This window comes from Nicotiana sylvestris, chromosome 3 (genome assembly GCF_000393655.2).
Source record: "Nicotiana sylvestris chromosome 3, ASM39365v2, whole genome shotgun sequence".
NCBI lineage: Eukaryota > Viridiplantae > Streptophyta > Magnoliopsida > Solanales > Solanaceae > Nicotiana > Nicotiana sylvestris.
The window spans coordinates 181,619,896-181,642,380 of NC_091059.1; the positions used below are offsets into that span (position 1 = coordinate 181,619,896).

Here is a 22,485-nt window from a genome sequence, read left to right on the forward strand (position 1 = left end):
CCGTCAAACTTAGAAGTGCAATGATGGAAAGCCTATAATAAAGGCAACTATCATTTCGTGAATAGTGTGAATGAAGAAGTCTCGAAAAAAGGGTGTAGAATTGCAGAACCAATCAGAAAGTGACACGTACGTAAAACATTAAATAGAAGGGACAATTGAAGCGTCAGTATTGTCATAATATTAATTACGGCAGAAATTCCCTTTTTATGAAGATCCACTTTCCAATTATTTAATTGATAAATAAATGGAAAGTGGGGGGACTATCTGTATTGGAAAAAAACTGAATTTACATTGGAGGTGACGTGACATGACACGTGGACTGGTCAAATGGTCAAAACACAATAAATAGCCAAGAGGCACAGGCGACAACAGATAAGGGAAAAAGAAAGCAACATAGGTGTGGACCGTTACTAAAATATGTACGAGTCTCGTACCTATTTGAGTCATTTAAAGACCGAAGATCGGAAGAAGTTGAAGATACGAATATGATGACGTAAAAGAGTCTAAATACAACATTAAATATCAAATACGTTAGAATATTTGAATTAAATAGAAATGATTGTGTAACGTTTCTTTTAATGTCATTTATTGCTCATAATTGCTTCATTAAGACAAATGCATTACATCTTCTCCTAGAATCAACTATAAAAGGAGAAGGACTCAACATCTGTAGAGACACGAAATACTATTGAGATCTTACTGAAATACAAAACTATTTACTGCATTATCATCATTCTCAAAAACATTTTATTTTCGTCTCCTGATTATCAGTAACCCGAATTTCTTTTTAGCTTTGACCAAAGACTCAGATTTTTTGGTTAAACAATAAATAGCTAACCCTTTCTTTAATTAGTACTACTTTTAGTTAAATACACTCCAAAAACTACTCTATTTTAGGGTTCTAACAGAAAACACATAAAGTTGTAGAAAAACACATGCGCTATGGATCTTGGAGAAAATTCTCGTAGTTTTTCTGTTCCTGTCTCGGCTTCATTTCATAGGAAGAGAAAACTCCGCAAACTAAGAAAGTCTGTGATTTTCATACTCTCTTTCTTTCTGGGTCTTTTGCTTATTAACTTTGCTTTTCATTTTTCTTGGTTTTATCTTTTTTTCAGAAATCTGATAGCGTTGTCAATTGCTATATATTTAATCTGAAGAGAACGTCTTCTAGGGATTAACTGTATAGATTAGAAACTGATTATTTCATTCATCCATTTCTGTTTAATTGCTCTGCTAATTATACTTCATTTTTGGACATTGAACAGGTCTGTTATGGCTATGCGAGTCGTGCGTTTACTGAAGTCAATGAGGCGGCTTTGCGTTGATCCAGCTGTGAGTACCATCTTCACTAACTATATGAGTAGTATATTATATGGTTCTTTATTGAGTTTTAATTTTAGATGGTATAAAAATATTTACATGCATTATCATATGTTACTTGTTAGATAATTACAAGTAATTTTTGAAATGACAGTGTAAAAGTAGGGGCGAAGTTATGTCTTAAAGGCGTCAATTGACCGCCCTTTGCCGAAAACTTATATTGCGTATATATATAAAATATTAGGTTTTAGAGGCATACTTATGAACACCATTTATCACTTCTTTCAAGTTTGAACACCCTTGAGAAAATTCCTAGTTTCGCCATTGTGTAAAAAGAATTATATTGCAATTTATATATAACTTAAATCCTTGTCTTATATATACGCATGAACTTTGTGTATTTTATTTGTACCTTGGTGCTTAGGTTGATGTTAAAATAGGTTTTCCTCAACAGTTTAAGGTACCTTTTTCACACGGTATTTTTTTTTCTTTGTTTTAGTATACTACTAATTATTAATTTAGGGTTAGGATTATTAGATTGTAGTCGGGTGGTTATTCATTGATCAGATCTCACGATTGGATCAAAGGATCTCAGGAACCTAACAACCCCTTGTGATTAATGTGAAAACAAAATTAAACTTTAAAATAGCTTAGAGTATATACTAATGGAGTAACATTTTTTGGTGTTATGCAAAAGTCTTCACATCACTTTTTACGGTGGTGGTCAGAAACGTGACCAACATCACGTTCTATCAAAATGGATTTTCTTCTTTGTCCGATGCCGATCTGAAAAAGGACAGAGTTTTTTGTCTGGAGGACTTTTCTCTTTTTCTTTTTCTTTTCCTGCAGTCAAAAATAAATTTCTCATTGTTTTGTTTCTTGTGAACAAATATTGAACTTTGATTCAGATTTTCTCTTATAGATGATAGTATTGACATGTTGGGAATTCAATTTAGATTCATAAGATTCATTCAGTTTCGGAATCTTTAAATTTCATTTTTAAGAGAGAATTAATATATGATCTCTCTCTCTCGCCTCGCTCTAACAAATAAACAATGGAAGATAAAAGCACACAATTAAGTCGAGATTTAGAAAGTTGAATTTAGAGCAAATTTCACACAAAGTCAAAGTAATGTTTTATCCGTTTGTTATGCTGAAAAATCTTTGACCAAGAATCTTTCTTTTTCTATTTTCCGGTCAAAGGTCGTTTAATTGGTAATGACCTTCTTTTAGTGCGACTTATACTTAGGTCTTTTATTTCCACTTCAACCAAAGTTACAAGGGATACTATTAATGCTTCATCCCAAATGATCACATTTATTTCAGCTACCAGTACCCTAATGGCTCAGATAGGGGCAGTCAAATAATTAATTACGGGAGCTTCCATGACATAATTTGCCTAATGTGAACAAATTCAGTCCTTTTACTGCTTTCTAACGTTCTCAGCTGCTTTGTTCAACGGAACACACGCACACTGCAGTGTAATGTTAATCTCTTTCTAATTTCTAAACTTTGGTGTTTATGGCTTCTCTTCATTTCGACATTTTGAGAAAGTTAATTATTACGCTGGTTTGTGCCTTGGATTATTTGATATTAGGAATTATTATTATAAAATGTTTTACAGTAATATTGTATTTTAACCTGCTGTATAATGCGCAATTATTATGTTTCCAATTTCATTTTCTTTATCAACTTACTTGTAATTAGCTTTAAGTAAATCTAGTAGGTGCAAATCGTCTTTTACACTGTCTATATATTGAAATTAAACTCTTGACATAAAGACTTTTACGATGGTCATCTAATTAAGTTCTTTGTGCAAATACAGGCGGCAGGAGTTGAACCGGGTCCTGTAGAGATTTCAATCGGCCCAAGGCAATGATAAGCGTCACTTTTTATATTTCACAGTTATTTATTGTACCTTTGCTGCTGTTATTTTTATTGTTGTCCGTATGATATTGAGATTTGTACCTCTTATTCAGGAAAGCGCAAGAAAATTTAAATCCTTCTGATCCGTCGTATGATTCACGACATTTAAAATTGAAGTTTTCAAACAACATAAATGGTCCAATTTTTACTGGAATCCCCATAGGTGAAAAGGGCAGCACCTTAAATCTACATTTAATTGACCCCCTTACTCAGAATATCATCAATTCTGGGCCTGAATCATCAGCAAAGGTGGAAATATTTGTCCTTGAGAAAGATTTTACAAGTTGCGGTGGTGACAAGTCGCTGATACGGGGAGATCCTCATGTCACCTTGAAAGATGGAAGTGTTTCTGCAAGTCATATTTCATTCAAACATACCAGAGTGCCTATGACAAAACGTGAGTTGAGACTATGTGCAAGAGCTGTGTATCCTTACAATGGAACAAGAATTATGCAAGCAGTCACACAACCATTCTTTGTGAAGGATCGTCGTTCTAGTACGTATTTAATTCCTTTTTAATTAATCATATTATTGGTTTGTTTCTCCTTTAAGATTCCCCTAATTCTATTTCATTGAATTTAATTTGAATGCCAATATGTTAGCCTGCAAGGTAATACATATGTTTAATAAGTCCTGAAATGAATTTGTGTTTCAAATTGTTTGTCTAAGTGGGTCAAAGTATGAGTCTGGTGGGATTCAGATTTTTTTATGACGTCCTCATGGATAGCGAGCCGAAGAGAGCAAGTCAAGGAAAAGTACTGATAGGCTTCTAGATTGGTAAGCTTAATACCTTGAGAAAATTTTGTGATCGTTACTGTGTTAAAACAAAAATCAGAAAACTGTTAAAAGAATAAAGAAATGTATAAAATAGTAAAGAATCAAAAATATTTTGAGTCCACAATTTTCTTGTGCGTCTTTAAGGAATTTTAACCCCCTCACACGTTGCCAAGGTAATGGATTAAATCCTCCCAGGATAAAACGGAATAAACCTTCCTGCAACAGTGGCAATACAAACTGCAGGATACCAACGAACTCAAAGAACGGAGCAAAATCACACTTACGAATTTGAGAGAGAGAGACTGCGAATTAGGATGCAGTATGTTCAGAAAGAGAGAAGTTCTAGAGTGTTTTTCCTATCTTAAAGATGCAGCCTTGCCTCAGAATTTATAGGCAAATATCAGAAGAGGTGTCTGGAGAGGTGCCTTTTCAGAAAATACGCGGATCGCGGCAGAACCGCGGCCAGAGAGGCTCTCTAAAGTCGACTGCCGCGATTCTACCGCGGTCGTGGCAGAACCGCGGCCAGCTAGGCCCTCTGAACTTTCAGCAGGGTTCTGGCGTATTTTCAGTAGTGATTTGACATTTAATTAATTATTAAATAATTAAATAAATTTTGTCCAAAAAATAATCTTATCGATCATTTGACAAATCCAAATCAAAATCAAAATCCGAAGCCGAAGCCGAGCCGAGCGACGACGACGGCGCGAGGGTTCATTCTCTTCAACTCTTTTTAAGAGCTTTAAGAAGTGAATCTATATATAAGCGCACAAATGTGATTGTCCCTCACCAATGAGAGACAAAGTGCAAGACAAAAGTTCACTTCTTCAAATTTTCATTTTCCCTCCATTTTATTTCCCTCCATTTCCAATTCACACTTCTTCTACTTTAAAGCCCAATGGCTTAAAGTCCAACAATCCCCCACATGAATGGGAATGGCTGTATCAAGAAAGATCATAGATGAAAGCTATGTGATTTTGCAAGTAAGGATTAATTGCATCTGGATAAGTAGGTTTCCCTTTGAACTTTCCGTAGTGAACATATGTCGGATATACTCGGTCAATCGGTAGATTTGATATCTTTGAACCGTCGAACTTTAGTGTATACCTAGACAACCATATGTCACACAACCAACCCTTAACCGTCTTTTGGTTCTCATTGTTGTGTTCGTTTTAGCCATGAACACCGCCTGATTTCATAAGTGCGTAGAGAATTGGCCTTACAGAATTCTCATTGAAGCGGCTTCCACTTCACACTTACATAGGTGATTCCTAAACGTGTAATCCTTTAGATTGACACTATTTGATAAATACCTCATCAAACTTAGGTAATCATTAAAGAATGTGTAAAGTTCTATCCTTGTTACTGAACATTGTCTTCATCACAAGAATGGACCAAAGTTTTTATTTTGACAATGTTGAACCAGTGAATCATAACTTTGTTTGAGCTCCTTGAACCTAGATCTTGGAACAACCAAAATTCTAGGTAGAGTTACCGCCATGTTGACTTGTCCTCGGCCATAGTCCCATTCCCTTAGATGATTTCTCAACTCCCTCTCTAGTTAAGCCTTTTGTAAGTGGATCCGCAACATTATCCTTTGATCTTACATAGTCAATAGTGATAATTCCACTAGAAAGTAGTTGTCTAACGGTATTATGTCTTCGTCTTATATGACGAGACTTTCCGTTATACATAACGCTCCATGCCCGTCCTATTGCAGCCTCACTATCACAATGTATGCAAATAGGAGCCACAGGTTTCGGCCAGAACGGAATGTCTTCTAAAAAATTCCGAAGCCATTTAGCTTCTTCACCGACTTTATCCAATGCTATAAACTCTGATTCCATTGTAGAACGAGCAATACATGTCTGTTTGGAAGACTTCCAAGAGACTGCTCCTCCACCAATAATAAACACATATCCACTTGTGGACTTTGTTTCTGATGAGCCGGTTATCCAATTAGCATCACTATATCATTCAATAACGGCAGGATATTTATTGTAGTGTAAAGCGTAGTCTTGGGTATACTCCAAATATCCCAGAACTCGTTTCATAGCCACCCAGTGATGCTTGTTGGGATTACTTGTGAATCGACTAAGTTTACTTATTGCACAAGCTATATCGGGTCGTGTACAGTTCATGATGTACATTAGACTTCCCAACACACGAGCATACTCCAATTGAGACGTACTTTCGCCTTTATTCTTCATAAGATGATGGTTTAAGTCAATTGGAGTCCTTGCACTTCTAAATTCCAAGTGTTTGAATTTTTCAAGTACCATTTTCACGTAATGTGATTGAGACAAAGCTAGACCTTGAGGAGTCCTCTGGATTTTAATTCCTAGAATTACATCGGCAACTCCTAAGTCTTTCATATCAAACTTACTAGCAAGCATACGCTTAGTAGCTTGAATGTCGGCAATGTCTTTGCTCATTATTAGCATATCATCAACATATAAGCAAACAATGACTATATGATTTGGAACGTTCTTAATGTAAACACATTTATCACATTCATTAATCTTAAAACCATTTGACAACATTGTTTGGTCAAATTTCGCATGCCATTGCTTGGGTGCTTGTTTTAGTCCATAAAGGGACTTGACAAGTCTACACACCTTCTTTTCTTTTCCCGGAACCACAAACCCTTCAGGTTGGTTCATGTAAATTTCTTCCTCAAGATCACCATTTAAGAATGCTGTTTTTACATCCATTTGATGGATTTGAAGACCATACAAGGCGGCTAACGCTATTAGCATCCGAATGGATGTAATTCTTGTTACCGGCGAGTATGTGTCAAAATAGTCAAGACCTTCTCGTTGTCTGAATCCTTTGACAACAAGTCTTGCCTTGTATTTGTCAATAGTACCATCGTCCTTCATTTTCTTCTTGAAAATCCATTTAGAACCCAACGTTTTGTTACCTGGAGGAAGATCAACCAATTCCCAGGTATGGTTGCTCAATATGGATTCTATTTCACTATTGACAGCTTCTTTCCAATATTGTGCTTCTGAGGAAGACATTGCTTCCTTGAAGGTACGAGGCTCATTTTCTAACAGAAAAGTCAGAAAATCTGGACCGAATGAAGTAGATATCCTTTGACGTTTACTTCTTCTTGGATTTTCTTCATTAGGCATACCATCTGTTATTTCCTCCCGAGGTCGTTTTGACTTTTGGCAGGTCACTTCACTTTCCTTTTTATACGGATAAATAGTTTCAAAGAATTCAGCATTATCTGATTCTATTATCGTATTAATGTGAATCTCAGGATTTTCTGATTTATGAACCAGAAAACGATATGCCTTGCTATTGGTTACATATCCAATAAACACACAATCAACCGTTTTTGGACCTATCTTAACCCTTTTAGGTTTAGGAACTTGTACCTTAGTTAAACACCCCCACACTTTGAAGTATTTCAAGCTAGGCTTCCTTCATTTCCACTTTTCATAAGGAATGGACTGTGTTTCACTATGAGGTACACAGTTGATTATCCGGTTAGCTGTAAGTATAGCTTCCCCCCAGAAGTTTGGTGGTAAGCCAGAACTTATTAGCAATGCATTCATCATCTCCTTCAATGTTCGATTCTTCCTCCCCGCAATTCCATTAGATTGTGGAGAGTAAGGGGCAGTTGTTTGGTGAATAATTCCATTTTCCAAACAAATTTCTTCAAAAGGAGATTCATATTCGCCACCCCTATCACTTCTTATCATTTTAATCTTTTTGTTTAGTTGCGTTTCAACTTCACTCTTGTATTGCTTGAAAGCATCAATTGCCTCATCTTTACTATTAAGTAAATAAACATAGCAGTATCTCGTGCTATCGTCAATAAAAGTAATAAAATACTTTTTCCCACCGCGAGATGGTGTTGACTTCATGTCGCAAATATCTGTGTGAATTAAGTCTAAAGGACTTGAATTCCTTTCAACGGACTTATAAGGATGCTTAGCATACTTTGATTCCACACATATTTGACATTTGGAATTAATGCAATCAAATTTTGGCAATACTTCTAGATTTATCATCTTCCGCAATGTTTTGAAGTTTACGTGACCTAAACGCGAATGCCATAAAGTGTTTGACTCAAGTAAGTAAGAAGAAACATTCACTTTATTGATAGGAACTGCTATTACATTTAGCTTAAAAAGGCCCTCATTTAGGTAACCTTTTCCTACATATACATCGTTCTTACTAAGTACAACACTATTAGAAACAAAAATACATTTGAATCCATTCTTGACAAGAAGTGAGGTAGACACAAGATTCTTGCGAATTTCTGGAACATGGAGGACTTGATTTAGAGTCACTATTTTTCCCGACGTCATCTTCAACGCAATCTTGCCAACTCCTTCAATTTTGGCCGTAGATGAATTTCCCATGAAGATTGTCTCGTTGGGTCCTGCGGGGGCACAAGAAGAAAATAACTCCTTGTTAGCACAAACATGGCGGGTGGCTCCAGAATCTATCCACCATTCTTTTGGATTTCCTACCAAATTGCATTCCGCCAACATGACACATAAGTCCTCCATTTCATCTTCAACCATGTTAGCTTGATTCTTTTTCTTCTTATCATTCTTGGGCGCACGACAATCCACGGCCTTATGCTCAGATCTTCCACAGTTGTGGCAATTACCCTTGAACTTTTTCCTGCTTGGGTAATTCTTTGGTCCGGAAGCCTTCTTCCTCTTCTTATTTTGTGGCGCCTCCTCAACAACGTTTGCCCCCATTATTGTCGAGTTTCCACGCGACTTCTTTTCAGCATTTTTGTTGTCTTCTTCTATCCTCAGACGAACAATCAAGTCTTCTAGTGTCATCTCCTTCTGCTTGAGTTTAAGATAGTTCTTAAAATCCTTCCACAACGGAGGTAACTTTTCAATTAAAGCAACGACTTGAAAGGCCTCATTTATGACCATACCTTCAATAACAAATTCATAATTAATAATAAGATAAATCTTATTAATCAAATTATTGATTCGGGTCATAGCTTCAGCAAGGAGGTCATGCAGAATGATTTGTAATTCTTGGACTTGAGTTATGACGGACCTAGTGTCAATCATCTTGAAATCCAAAAACCTTGCTGCCACGAACTTCTTAACTCCGGCATCCTCAGTCTTGTACTTCTTCTCAAGTGCATTCCATAATGCTTTTGAAGTTTCCATGACACTATAGACATTGTACAAGCCATCTTCCAAACAACTCAATATGTAGTTTTTGCACAAGAAATCAGAATGTTTCCATACTTTAGTTACAACAAGTCGTTTATCATCCGGAGTATTTTCAGCCATGACCGGAGGATCCTCCTTGATGAAACGTTGCAAACTCAACGTAGTAAGATAGAAGAGCATCTTCATTTGCCAACGTTTGAAGTCAATACCGGAAAACTTTCCGGGTTTTCCTGCCATTGCCATAGCATGAGCAGGAGTAGAACGGCTTGTAACAGTAGCAACCGTTCCCGTAACACTTCCATTAGTTTGGTTTTCATTCGTCATATTTCTGTAAAGTTGAAAAACAATACAGAACTTGTTAATCAGTGAAGTTTTTGATATCTTCAAACTGAATACCAAACCAACCATACAACACGTAACAATGGTAAAGTTTTTATATACTTCAAACCTGTACGTTTATTATTCTGGCAAAGTTTTTATGTACTTTAAACCGGGCAGAAACAATTATAGGAGTAGAAAGCAACAAGGCTTTAGTCTCCAACAAAGTATAAAGAAAACAGTTTAATAATCAATACAGAAACGTTAGTAAATAAAATTCCTTAAGCTTGTGATTGATACTGTGTTAAAACAAAAATCAGAAAACTGTTAGAAGAATAAAGAAATGTATAAAATAGTAAAGAATCAGAAATATTCCGAGTCCACAATTTTCTTGTGCGTCCTTAAGGAATTTTAACCCCCTCACATGTTGCCAAGGTAATGGATTAAATCCTCCCAGGATAAAATGGAATAAACCTTCCTGCAATAGTGGCAATACAAACTGCAGGATACCAATAAACTCAAAGAACGGAGCAAAATCACACTTACGAATTTGAGAGAGAGAGACTGCGAATTAGGATGCAGTATGTTCAGAAAGAGAGAAGTTCTAGAGTGTTTTTCCTATCTTAAAGATGCAGCCTTGCCTCAGAATTTATAGGCAAATATCAGAAGAGGTGTCTGGAAAGGTGCCTTTTCAGAAAATACGCGGCCTGCCGCGGCTCTACCGCGATCGCGGCAGAACCGCGGCAAGAGAGGCTCTCTGAACCCGATTGCCGCGATTCTACCGCAGTCGCGGCAGAACTGCGGCCAGCTAGGCCCTCTGAACTTTCAGTAGGGTTCCGGCGTATTTTCAGCAGTGATTTGGCACTTAATTAATTATTAAATAATTAAATAAATTTTGTCCAAAAAATAATCTTATCGATCATTTGACAAATCCTAATCCAAAGCCAAAGTCAAAGCCGAAGCCTAGCCGAGCGAGCGAGTGACGACGGCGCGAGGGTTCATTCTCTTCAACTCCTTTTAAGAGCTTTAAGAAGTGAATATATATATAAGCACATAAGTGTGATTATCCCTCACCAATGAGGGACAAAGTGCAAGACAAAAGTTCACTTATTCAAATTTTCATTTTCCCTCCATTTCCAATTCACACTTCTTATACTTTAAAGCCCAATGTCTTAAAGTCTAACAATCCCCCACATGAATGGGAATGGCTGTATCAAGAAAGATCATAGATGAAAGCTATGTGATTTTGCAAGTAAGGATTAATTGCATCTGGATAAGTAGGTTTCCCTTTGAACTTTCCGTAGTGAACATATGTCGGATATACTCGGTCAATCGGTAGATTTGATATCTTTGAACCGTCGAACTTTAGTGTATACCTAGACAGCCATATGTCACACAACCAACCCTTAACCGTCTTTTGGTTCTCATTGTTGTGTTCGTTTTAGCCATGAACACCGCCTGGTTTCATAAGTGCGTAGAGAATTGGCCTTACAGAATTCTCATTGAAGCGACTTCCACTTCACACTTACATAGGTGATTCCTAAACGTGTAATCCTTTAGATTGACACTATTTGATAAATACCTCATCAAACTTAGGTAATCATTAAAGAATGTGTAAAGTTTTATCCTTGTTACTGAACATTGTCTTCATCACAAGAATGGACCAAAGTTTTTATTTTGACAATGTTGAACTGGTCAATCATAACTTTCTTTGAGCTCCTTGAACCTAGATCTTGGAACAACCAAAATTCTAGGTAGAGTTACCGCCATGTTGACTTGTCCTCGGCCATAGTCCCATTCCCTTAGAGATGCAGGATACCAACGAACTCAAAGAACGGAGCAAAATCACATTTACGAATTTGAGAGAGAGAGACTGTGAATTAGGATGCAGTATGTTCAGAAAGAGAGAAGTTCTAGAGTGTTTTTCCTATCTTAAAGATGCAGCCTTGCCTCAGAATTTATAGGCAAATATCAGAAGAGGTGTGTGGAAAGGTGCCTTTTCAGAAAATACGCGGATCGCGGCAGAACCGCGGCCAGAGAGGCTCTCTAAACCCGACTGCCGCGATTCTACCGCGGTCGCGGTAGCATTTAATTAATTATTAAATAATTAAATAAATTTTGTCTAAAAAATAATCTTATCGATCGATCATTTGACAAATCCAAATCCAAAGCCGAAGCGGTTCTACCGCGATCGCGGCAGAACCGCAGCCAGAGAGGCTCTCTGAACCCGACTGCCGCGGCGGCCAGCTAGGCCCTCTGAACGTTCAGCAGGGTTCTGGCGTATTTTAAGCAGTGATTTGGCATTTAATTAATTATTAAATAATTAAATAAATTTTGTCCAAAAAATAATCTTATCGATCAATCATTTGACAAATCCGAATTCGAAGCCGAATTCAAAGCCGAAGCCGAAGCTGAAACGAGGGTTCATTCTCTTCAACTCCTTTTAAGAGTTTTAAGAAGTGAATCTATATATAAGCACACAAATGTGATTGTCCCTCACCAATGAGGGACAAAGTGCAAGACAAAAGTTCACTTCTTCAAATTTTCATTTTCCCTCCATTTTATTTTTCTCCATTTCCAATTCACATTTTTTCTACTTTAAAGCCGGCTTAAATTCCAACAAATCTCATATAGTAAAGAGAGAAAACTGAGATTCTATATTAATTAGACAGGTCACAAGTACACCTACTCAGCTTTTGGGTTTGACGATGGTGTAGTCCAAATAACAAATTCGTGATATCTGATGGATTAACTAAAATAGACAATACATGTCATGGGTTTGGATTGCTGCATGTGGTTCAGTGACTTTTCTGCTTTCTGAATAATAATTGGGGAAAGTATTGTTACATGCATAATATGGCTTCAATTTTACAGTGAGCAAAAGCCAGAGGCCTTTAACTCTTGAAGATGAAGTATGAAAAATGCAAACAATTGGCAAAGGCGGTCCCTTCCATATCCGTTTGATGAAGGAAAGCATTAAGACTGTTAAGGACTTCTTAACTCAATACTTTTTGAGCCGTGAAAAGCTACTCAGTGTAAGAATTTATTCCCTTGCGATCAGTGATAATCACTTCAACAATATAGTTGACTGTGTGCCACTTTCTTATGCACCACGAAATTAAAGTACTCTTTCCACAAACTTAATTTGACGGCTTAGTATAAATTAAAATTCACATAAACCTGCATCTTTCCCGTCTCTTTTTGATGAACGTTCATCAAAAGCAGAATTTCCTGATAGTACTGTTGCCAACGGTGAAAATAATTGGATCGGTATGTAATTTTTTTTTTTTTTTTTATAAAAAAAATAAGGGCCCGCATGAACTTAAGTCCCCATTGCCACAAATCAGTGGCGAATCCAGTATTTGAAGCTAATGGGTGCTTACTATTAATTAGTGCTAGCAAATGATAGGAGGAGTCGGATTGATATGCACGAATTGAATACTTTTTAGACAACACGAATAAAATTTCCGAATCACTCATATTTAATACGAATAAAACATAGATTGAATGACAAAAAATATGAATATTCATATTTTCTTGAATATTATCATTATTGTGAGGATTCCAAACTATAATATAGGTTGTCAAATTTGGTGGTGGTAAATTGATTATATTTTTTTTGTACCACGATGAACTAAATGAATTGAAGAAAGAAAAAACGGCAAAGTTAAGAACAAAAGGGAAAGCCATGTAAAAGGGAGACGAAAAAAAAGTCAAAGAGTGCACTACGTAAGAATCAAACTCCGGATCACGCAGACAACATACTTAGATTCCATTAACCAGTAGCACCCACCAGTCTGTTTGAGTAATGAGTGCTCACCTAAATAAATATCTATTTCATGACAAATTGTCTATAAAATTATATGTCCGATTTCATGGGCAAATGGGTGCTTGAGCACCACAAGTTTGTATGTGGATCCGCCCATGCCACAAATTATGACTTATTTTCAACTATTTGAGCCGACCTTAGGCAGGCACGCCCCTCCAAAATGCAATGGAGGCCTAGGCCTTACTGATTGCCCATTAACCCCGTCCAGGTAAGTGGATGAGTACGTAGTTGCTGAATATTATTAAACATATATTGTGAGGGAAGGGAGCCAAATTATGTCTCAGCTCCCTAATTTTTCCGCAATTCCCGTCTCTTGGCGAGGCGGTTCAAGCTGTAGCTTCTATGGATTGAGCCCAATGAAATAATTCAGATCGGATATGAAGTTACATTTGCTTCTTTTTACCTGCTCGTAGGTTAATTTTTTATTTTTGTCTTTCTATTGCCAGTGTTTTAAGGCCATTGCGATGGTTGTCTGTTTAAATTATATATTCCCCTTATTTGTTAATGTGTCAACATGTTAATTGATACTCAAAACATTTGCATGCATAAAGATCCTTGGCAGGCGAATGCACGCCAAGAAATTGGATGCAGCAGTTAATAAGGCAAAGAGTAAACTTGACTTGAAAAGATACGTGTATCCTTCTGTCCATAATTCCCAGCAAAATGTGAAATCAGTGGTATTTACTGATGTGGGAGAAGTGATTGGAGTTTACCAAGATGGCCACTTGGTGTCAGTCGAGAATCTCTCTGGAACTCAAAAGGTTCTATTTTTAACTTCTTTTTTTTCATTTTCCTTTTCGCTGTTAATTGCTTCCATGAGCATGTGTTGCTTGTCAAGAGGAGTAATATCTAACCTTTTTTTTTTTTTTTAAATTTCTCTCCCTACTTTATGATCTGTTGATAGGCTTATGCTATGGAGCTGGTAAAAACAGCGTTTCAAAATGGCCAAAACATCAAGCTTTTGGATGATGATACTTTTAAAATGCTTTGCTCTTCCACTTCACCAATTGCTGTTGTTGATGGCGCTAATGGATTCTCTTTTGAGGCTTATTGTCCCACTGACACACAGCAGCAACCAGTGCCTAATGCTTATGATGTTCCCAGCACAAGTATTATAAATAATTATGACTCCAAAAACCAAATTAATAGCTCACCATCTCTTACCATTGAAGTGCCAGATCCGTTTATGTATGACTATTTAAATTACCATCCTCTTCCTGAAAGCATCTGGGATAATTATTAGATCATTGTTTCATTGGTTAATCTGTTAGTAGCTTGTAATATAGAAGCCAAAATAATGAGAATTATTTAAGGATGATTTGTTTAAAAGCTAGTATGTAGAGATTAGTATTGCATAATAGATTGTAATGTCTAATCACAATAATACGTAGATTGTATTATAGGTGTTAGTTATTGTTGGATGTTTGGTTATGTTGTATTAAAAATTAATTATATGGTGTATAATTTCAACAAAGTTTTGTTACTACACGGAAGGTATTAGTTTTAATCCATGTAGCCAATATGTGCTCTCTTGTTTCACATTCTATCTCCCACAAAATAAAATATAGGTTTTGACATAACTTATGTAGAGTATTAGTTGTGGAAAATATTTCCAGTTGAACAAAATAATATCTACGTTTTATATGTAAAGAAAAAGTGAAACCAAGCGTTATATTAATATTGAATGTGTGTTTATTAAACTAACTCTTGTCAGTTTATATTTTATTTTATGAAAGTTTATAAATTCCAAGAAAGTATTGTTTGTTATCCGAAAATGCAGACAATTATTCTTTTGAAATAATAATTATATCATGCCTCAAGCCTGTTTTATTTTTTCACCATCCTCTTGACATTCATTGAAGTTTGCTTCATATAACCTTATAGCAGCCGCCAAGGTCGAATATATATATATATACTAGTTTCTGGACACGTGCGTTGCACGCAGAGGCGGATGTAGTTAGCAACGAACGGGTTCAACTGAACCCATAACATTCAACACGGTGTAAAAATTCACTAAATTGCAAAAATAGTGGATATGAACCCATAACTTTAAAAGTAAAATGAGTTCAATGCTAAAAATCTTAAGAGTTGAACCCATATGATTTAAATCCTGGATCCGCCTTTGGTTGCACGTATATGCATATCAATTAGTATAATTTTTTGAAATAATATAAATAATATTAAAATACGTATGTGACACGAAATTTTAAAAGGAATAATAAAAGCTCAAATTGATTGATGGTTAACCTATTCGAACGATTTGATCTTAAAAAAATAGAATAAGCTCAAATTAATAATATCGAATTTTAAAAAGGAAGAATATAAGCTCAATTTCATCAATGGTGCACCTATTTAACTAATTTGATCTAAAAAAAAAACATTAATTAGTTCAATTCTGAGGAAGAGAACTGTCAACCATAAAATATTATGAATACTTGGTATATTATTTGCTGGAATTCTCTCAAAATTAATCTATATTTCAAACTTTTGTCTAAGGTGAATTATAAAAATGATTATAAAACCCAAAAAAAAAATCATATGATTAAATAAAGGTTAAAATATTTTTCTTCTTTAACATAAAGCGAAAAAAAGTTCAAGAAAGAGTGAATGTTCAATCCCATAAACATTCTGTTAAAGATGGGATTGAAATTCGTTATGAAAGAGCGAATGAGTCTTAGTAAATTCGTTATTGAAATTCTACTCGGTGAGCTAACTTATTTGGCTTCCTTCTATCTAACTCTAACATGAATTCATAAAGATGATCTTAAAAATGAAAGAAAAAGATGAAGATTTTGAATAAAGGACCACAACAGTAATCTAGAATACATAATAAACATACAATTAATTAACGCATTATTAGAATAGTACTTAAGAAATAATTAGATTACTTCTGATTACTACATAATTAATTAGATAAAGATTTCTGGATGCAATACTATATGTAAAGCTTTACTAAAAACTAATGAAATGTAAGTTCTCGCATGTATGTTAAAAAACTACCTTAAATGATTGTCACCTGATCATTTAGAAATTGTGCTAAAGGAACATGAAAAATGCAATCGAAGATGATATATCCATACATCTCAAAAAGTAACAAAATAAAAATGTTGCTATCAGATCATGAAATGAAAAATGGAAAAGCAAAAGAAGAAAGGGAATGGAACAGAAAATGAACGATATTTTGTAATTAATATATTTAGTAAGGTTTAAAGAAATGATAGAAAAAATAGAAAAAAGAAATAAACGGCACTACAAACAGGTTAAATCTTTTTATGGTGATGTCTCATGAATTTCACGATACTTCCATTTGTTATTTGAATTATTTAGGAATTTTTACACAGAAGCATAACAAGGTAAAATATCATTAATAAACTATAGAATTAGCAAAACACTAATAAAAGTAACTGAAAAAGAAATATATTTATCCGATTTGGCTTTTATATTTTGGTTTTGTGTGCTGCAGATGATGAAAAGATATGCCAAATTTGAAGAACTATTTTGTTAAAATGATAATGGCTTGACAGGAGGAACAATTGCTTAATTGACTTAGTTCTCCATTTTTTATATTTGAAGTTTTGAACATGATTTAACTTAACAAATAAATAAATGATGAAAAACGGTTGATGTAAATTGTACAGAGTTACTTCAACTTCCTCGGTAATATTAGTTTAAAGTTTGTAATTGTTGTTGTTGAAGTTTGGCAAAATGCCAAAGTCCCACATTGGTTGGGAGTTAAGTTTGGGGGGGATTTTTCTCCTATAAAAGAAGGCCTAATGTTTAGGATTGAAACACACCTCTCATTTGCCTTCTCATCTGTTTAAGGCATTTGTATCTTCTCTCTTTAGTATTATTTCACTTGTATTTTGGAGTGAAATAAAATATTGGTTGTGTCCGAGGAGTAGGCAAAATTAGCCGAACCTCGTAAATTCTGGTGTTCCCTTTATTGTTGTTTTATTGTCTTATTTATTATTTGGTGGCTGTCATAATTTTGGTATAGTAGTTGTGACTTATTCACACTATATACATTTGGCTTCCGCAACAATTGGTATCAGAGCCAAGGTACTGTCTAAGTATGCTCTGTGGTTGCAGCATAGTCTGATCTTCCACATCAGAAAAGATTTATCTTGGTAACTGAGTCAAGGTTCTGTCTGAGTATGCTCTGTGGTTGCAGCTTAGTCTGATCTTCCACACCAGAAAGGAAATAATCTTGATTTGTGTCGTCAGCTATTAAATAATATTTGTGTCAAAGATGGGAGACAATAAACAAGAAGAATCTACATCAAGTGTCAACAATACGTCATCATTGGCATCTTCGCTTATGACAAGAATTGTGTCAAATGCGAAATTTGCGGTCGAAATATTTGACGGGTCCGGACATTTTGGGATGTGGCAAGGCGAGGTTCTAGATGTCCTTTTTCAACAAGGGCTAGATCTGGCCATTGAAGAAAAGAAACCAGATGTTATTGGAGAAGAAGATTGGAGAATTATCAACCGTGTTGCTTGCGGTACCATTCGATCCTACCTTGCTAGAGAGCAGAAATATCCATACACAAAGGAAACTTCTGCAAGTAAATTATGGAAAGCACTGGAGGATAAATTTTTGAAGAAAAACAGTCAAAATAAATTGTACATGAAGAAGAGACTGTTTCACTTCACCTATGTTCCTGGTACCACGATGAATGAACATATCACCAGTTTCAATAAGTTGGTCACAGATTTGCAAAATATGGATACAACTTATGATGATGGTGACTTGGCCTTAATGTTGTTGGCGTCACTTCCTGATGAGTACGAGCACCTTGAAACTACTCTACTCCATGGAAATGACGAAATTTCTCTCAGAGAAGTTTGTTCAGCTTTGTACAGCTATGAACAAAGAAAGCGAGAAAAACAGAAGGGCGGAGAAGGAGAAGCACTGTTTGTGAGGGGTCGTCCTCAAAATCAAACGAGGACAAAGAAGGGAAGATCCAAGTCAAGATCCAGACCCAGCAAAGATGAATGTGCCTTTTGTCGAGAAAAAGGGCACTGGAAGAAAGACTGTCCGAAGTTGAAGAATAAGGCCAAACATAACAATGGAAAGGCTATTATGGATTCAAATGTAGCTGATTGTGATGATTCAGACTTCTCATTAGTTACAACAGAGTCATCAACATCATCAGACATATGGTTGATGGACTCGGCTTGTAGCTATCATATGTGTCCCAACAGGGACTGGTTCGTGGAATTTCAAGAAGGAGAATATGGAGTCATCCACACAGCGGATAACAGCCCTCTTACCTCATATGGCATTGGTTCAATACGATTAAGGAACCATGATGGAATGATCAGAACATTGATAGATGTTCGATATGTACCGGATTTGAAGAAGAATCTCATCTCTGTGGGAGCCCTAGAATCAAAAGGGTTCAAAATCATTGCAGAAAATGGAGTGATGAGAGTATGCTCCGGTGCACTAGTGGTAATGAAGGCTAATCGGAAGAATAATAATATGTACCGCTATCGTGGCAGTACAGTTATTGGGACAGCGACAGTAACATCCAGTGACGACAAAGAGGCAGAAGCAACCAAGCTATGGCACATGCGCTTGGGACATGCTGGAGGAAAATCCTTGAAAACTCTATCAGATCAAGGATTGTTAAAAGGAGTAAAGGCTTGCAACTTGGAGTTTTGTGAGCATTGTGTTAAAGGGAAACAGACAAGGGTTAAATTTGGTACAGCGATCCATAATACTAAAGGCACCAGTTAGTTGGAAGTCTACTTTGCAGTCAACAGTTGCTTTGTCTACAACAGAGGCAGAATACATGGCTATTACAGATGCTGTGAAAGAGGCAATTTGGCTTCAAGGATTGCTAAAGGAGCTTGGTGTTGAACAAAAAGGTATCACAATTTTTTGTGATAGTCAAAGTGCTATTCAATTAGCGAAGAACCAAGTTTATCATGCAAGGACGAAGCACATTGATGTTCGGTATCATTTCGTACGCGAAATCATAGAAGAAGGTGGAGTCACGGTGAAGAAAATTCATACTACAGAGAATCCTGCTGATATGCTGACAAAGGTGGTGACTGCGGTCAAGTTTCAACATTGTTTGGATTTGATCAACATTGTTGAACACTGAAGATTGAAGATGAAGACACAACCAAAATTTGTTATTGAGAGAGAATTGAAAATGTGGAATTTTGCCAAGGTGGAGATTTGTTGAAGTTTGGCAAAATGCCAAAGTCCCACATTGGTTGGGAGTTAAGTTTGGGGGGATTTTTCCCCTATAAAAGAAGGCCTAATGTTTAGGATTGAAACACACCTCTCATTTGCCTTCTCATCTGTTTAAGGCATTTGTATCTTCTCTCTTTAGTATTATTTCACTTGTATTTTGGAGTGAAATAAAATATTGGTTGTGTCCGAGGAGTAGGCAAAATTAGCCGAACCTCGTAAATTCTGGTGTTCCCTTTATTGTTGTTTTATTGTCTTATTTATTATTTGGTGGCTGTCATAATTTTGGTATAGTAGTTGTGACTTATTCACACTATATACATTTGGCTTCCGCAACAGTTGTTGAAAGTTGAAAAGAACTCCAAAAGAGCAAAACATTAAATTTGGCATTCTAAAGGTTGCAGTAAGTATTGGAATAGGAAAGGAATTCCAACACCTTGAATAGGGTGTAATAAGTGAGATTGCAGCCGGCCATGTATGGATTTATTTATCTTATTTCATTTTAATATAATATATTACAATTAATTGAAAGATAAATTTACTTTTTTGTCACGATCCGGATTTTTCACTCTCGGGAGTCGTGATGATGCCTACTCGTGAAAGCTAGGCAAGCCGAGTATTATGAATTCATTACCATTTTTTATAAGAACGTTCAACAGTTCAATGTAATAAGTGATTAAACAGGGGAATAAATTAAATAACCAGAAATGCGGAAGACGAAAACTTAATAGTTTACCCAAAAATTGCTACATAATCTGAAGTACAATACTACCCAGAATTTGGTGCCACAAGTCACGGACCATCTATGAATACTACAAATAAAGTCGGAATAGAAATACACGATTCTGTCTCTGAATAAGTAAAAACAGAAAGAAATGATAGAAGGAGACGCCAAGGCCCGCGGACGCTTGCAGGACTACCTCGGGTCGCCTGTTGGACTAAAGGCAACAACCTCACTGCGGTCCAAACGCTCCAGTATCAGTATCTGTATACAGTGCAAAGTGTAGTATCAGCATAACTGACCTCATGTACTGGTAAGTGCCTAGCCTAACCTCGACGAAGTAGTGACGAGGCTAGGACCAGACTACCAAATAAATCTGTGCAGTTAAATCATATACAGCGGAAAATAAAAGCAGATATGCACAGTAAAGATGGGGGGGGGACATACTGTGGGGAGTATCATACAACATCAGAATACCAAAGAGGAATGTAACGAAGCTAAAATTCGATTGCTAACAAAGGTAAGAAAACAAGCACAATATTCACTTTCATCTCTTTCTGGTTGCAGGCGTGCAACCCGCTCCCATTTCATATATCTCGTTGCAGGCGTGCAACTCGCTCCCATTTCATATATCTCGTTGCAGTCGTGCAATCCGCTCCCATTTATAAATCAACATAAATCACAAAAGAATCCCGGCAAGGGAACAAGAGTATAACAATAACCATCCTGGCAAGGGAGAACAATATCGTATACAATAACATCCCGGTAAGAGAGACAATATTATAATAATAATATCCCGGCAAGGGAGACAATATCACAACTATAACATCCCGGCAAGGGAACCTATAATGGCACTCAACATATTAACCATGAATAAATCTCAACGGAGTCACAACAATTACAATACTAGACCCACAGGCATGCTTGATACCGGCGTATAGATACTCGTCACCATGCCTATACGTCGTACTCCATAATTAACACATAGTTGTCACACCCCTTTTATACTTCAAAATGAAGATATGTGTGCTATGTGTTATGTTATGGATTGTTGTGGGTTAAAGGGTTTTTCCAATTGAAGTGACAATTTTGAAATAGGGATTATTTTATTATTCAGAGTCGCCACTTGGAATTAATTTTTGGGTGTTCCAAGTCACCTTTTGTTTAAATTCCTATTTAAAGGAAGATTTGACTCTTTTATTATTGGTCTGCAAAAATAAAGTTCGACTAAGAAATTCTGTTGACCGGGGAGGAGGTGTGGGGCACTCCCCAAGTCCCATGGTTCTAGCACGGTCGCTTGATTGACTTAAACTTGGCTTGAGCTAATTTTGAAGAAAACTATGTTTTTATTTGATTATTTCATGTTTTATCCTATCCGCTTTTATTTCTTGATTATTAGTAAAATTAAAGAATATTTTAAATAATAAGATGTCATAACCACACTACACATGCGAATGCATGATCGACGAAATTTATTAATTTAGTCATAACAGCGCTATGCAAGCAAATCCGTAGTCATGACAAAGGATTATTAGCACATTATTACTTTTGATAGAATTGCTACATTTGAGAAAATTAATTCTTGCAAGTTATTAAAAGTCAACTATCGCGCTCGCAAGTGAATTCGCGATTTTAGCAAGGGATTAATTAAATTTAAAATTAACTAAAACAAAAATGGTATGAGATTATTGAATTAATTATTGAATGTTGAATATCACGCTATGCGAGCAATTCCGCGAATAAAAAAAAAGATTAAAGCGGGCCTACTAATTGCCTAGCGCTTAAATTAATTACAAAAGGGATTAAGTGTGAGGTCATCACTTGTTTTAAAACGAAATTCTTCGTTTTGAGGCCTTAAAAAGCTCTTTTAGCATTACCTCGATTTGCGTGCACAGTCCGGACGCGTAGTCGGAAAGCCTAAATATGAAAATCTGTGAAAAATGATAATTTTTTGACTATAAAATGAGTTAATTTGACTTCGGTCAATGTTCTGGGTAAACAGAGCTAGACCCGTGATTTGACGGTCTCTGAGGGTCCGTAGGAAAATATGGGACTTGGGCGTGTGCTTGGAATCGAATTCCGAGGTCCCAAGCCCGAGAAATGAATTTTTAAAAAAAAAATTATTTTCTGAAATTGTTTAAAGGAATTTGAAATGAAATCTGATTAGAACATGTTGGTATCAAACCCGTATTATGGTTCCGGCACCCGGTACAGGTCTTATATA

General features: G+C 36.0%; 2 protein-coding genes across 2 annotated transcripts; both read left to right on the forward strand.

The window, feature by feature from the left end:
• The first annotated feature begins 916 nt into the window (after positions 1 to 916).
• LOC104215702 (calmodulin-binding protein 60 A-like) lies at positions 917 to 12,611 on the forward strand. Its single transcript, XM_070168637.1, has 5 exons — positions 917 to 1,028; positions 1,266 to 1,332; positions 3,146 to 3,192; positions 3,300 to 3,742; positions 12,378 to 12,611. Exons 1-5 carry the CDS (start codon positions 943 to 945, stop codon positions 12,419 to 12,421), a joined length of 687 nt encoding a protein of 228 aa, XP_070024738.1. The 5' UTR covers positions 917 to 942; the 3' UTR covers positions 12,422 to 12,611.
• Positions 12,612 to 13,552: 941 nt separating this feature from the next.
• LOC104219205 (uncharacterized) lies at positions 13,553 to 14,705 on the forward strand. Its single transcript, XM_009769846.2, has 2 exons — positions 13,553 to 14,093; positions 14,237 to 14,705. The coding sequence occupies exons 1-2, from the start codon at positions 13,899 to 13,901 to the stop codon at positions 14,573 to 14,575; spliced, it is 534 nt and encodes a 177-aa protein (XP_009768148.1). The 5' UTR covers positions 13,553 to 13,898; the 3' UTR covers positions 14,576 to 14,705.
• Positions 14,706 to 22,485: the final 7,780 nt, after the last annotated feature.

What these genes read in the sequence shown, in the direction of transcription:
- LOC104219205 (XM_009769846.2), top strand. Translation starts at nt 13,899, where the DNA reads ATGCACGCCAAGAAATTGGATGCAGCAGTTAATAAGGCAAAGAGTAAA. An exon ending in ATCTCTCTGGAACTCAAAAG is followed by an intron (nt 14,094 to 14,236) that starts GTTCTATTTTTA and finishes ATCTGTTGATAG; the next exon opens with GCTTATGCTATGGAGCTGGT.
- LOC104215702 (XM_070168637.1), top strand. Translation starts at nt 943, where the DNA reads ATGGATCTTGGAGAAAATTCTCGTAGTTTTTCTGTTCCTGTCTCGGCT. An exon ending in GGCTTTGCGTTGATCCAGCT is followed by an intron (nt 1,333 to 3,145) that starts GTGAGTACCATC and finishes GTGCAAATACAG; the next exon opens with GCGGCAGGAGTTGAACCGGG. An exon ending in TGTGAAGGATCGTCGTTCTA is followed by an intron (nt 3,743 to 12,377) that starts GTACGTATTTAA and finishes TCAATTTTACAG; the next exon opens with TGAGCAAAAGCCAGAGGCCT.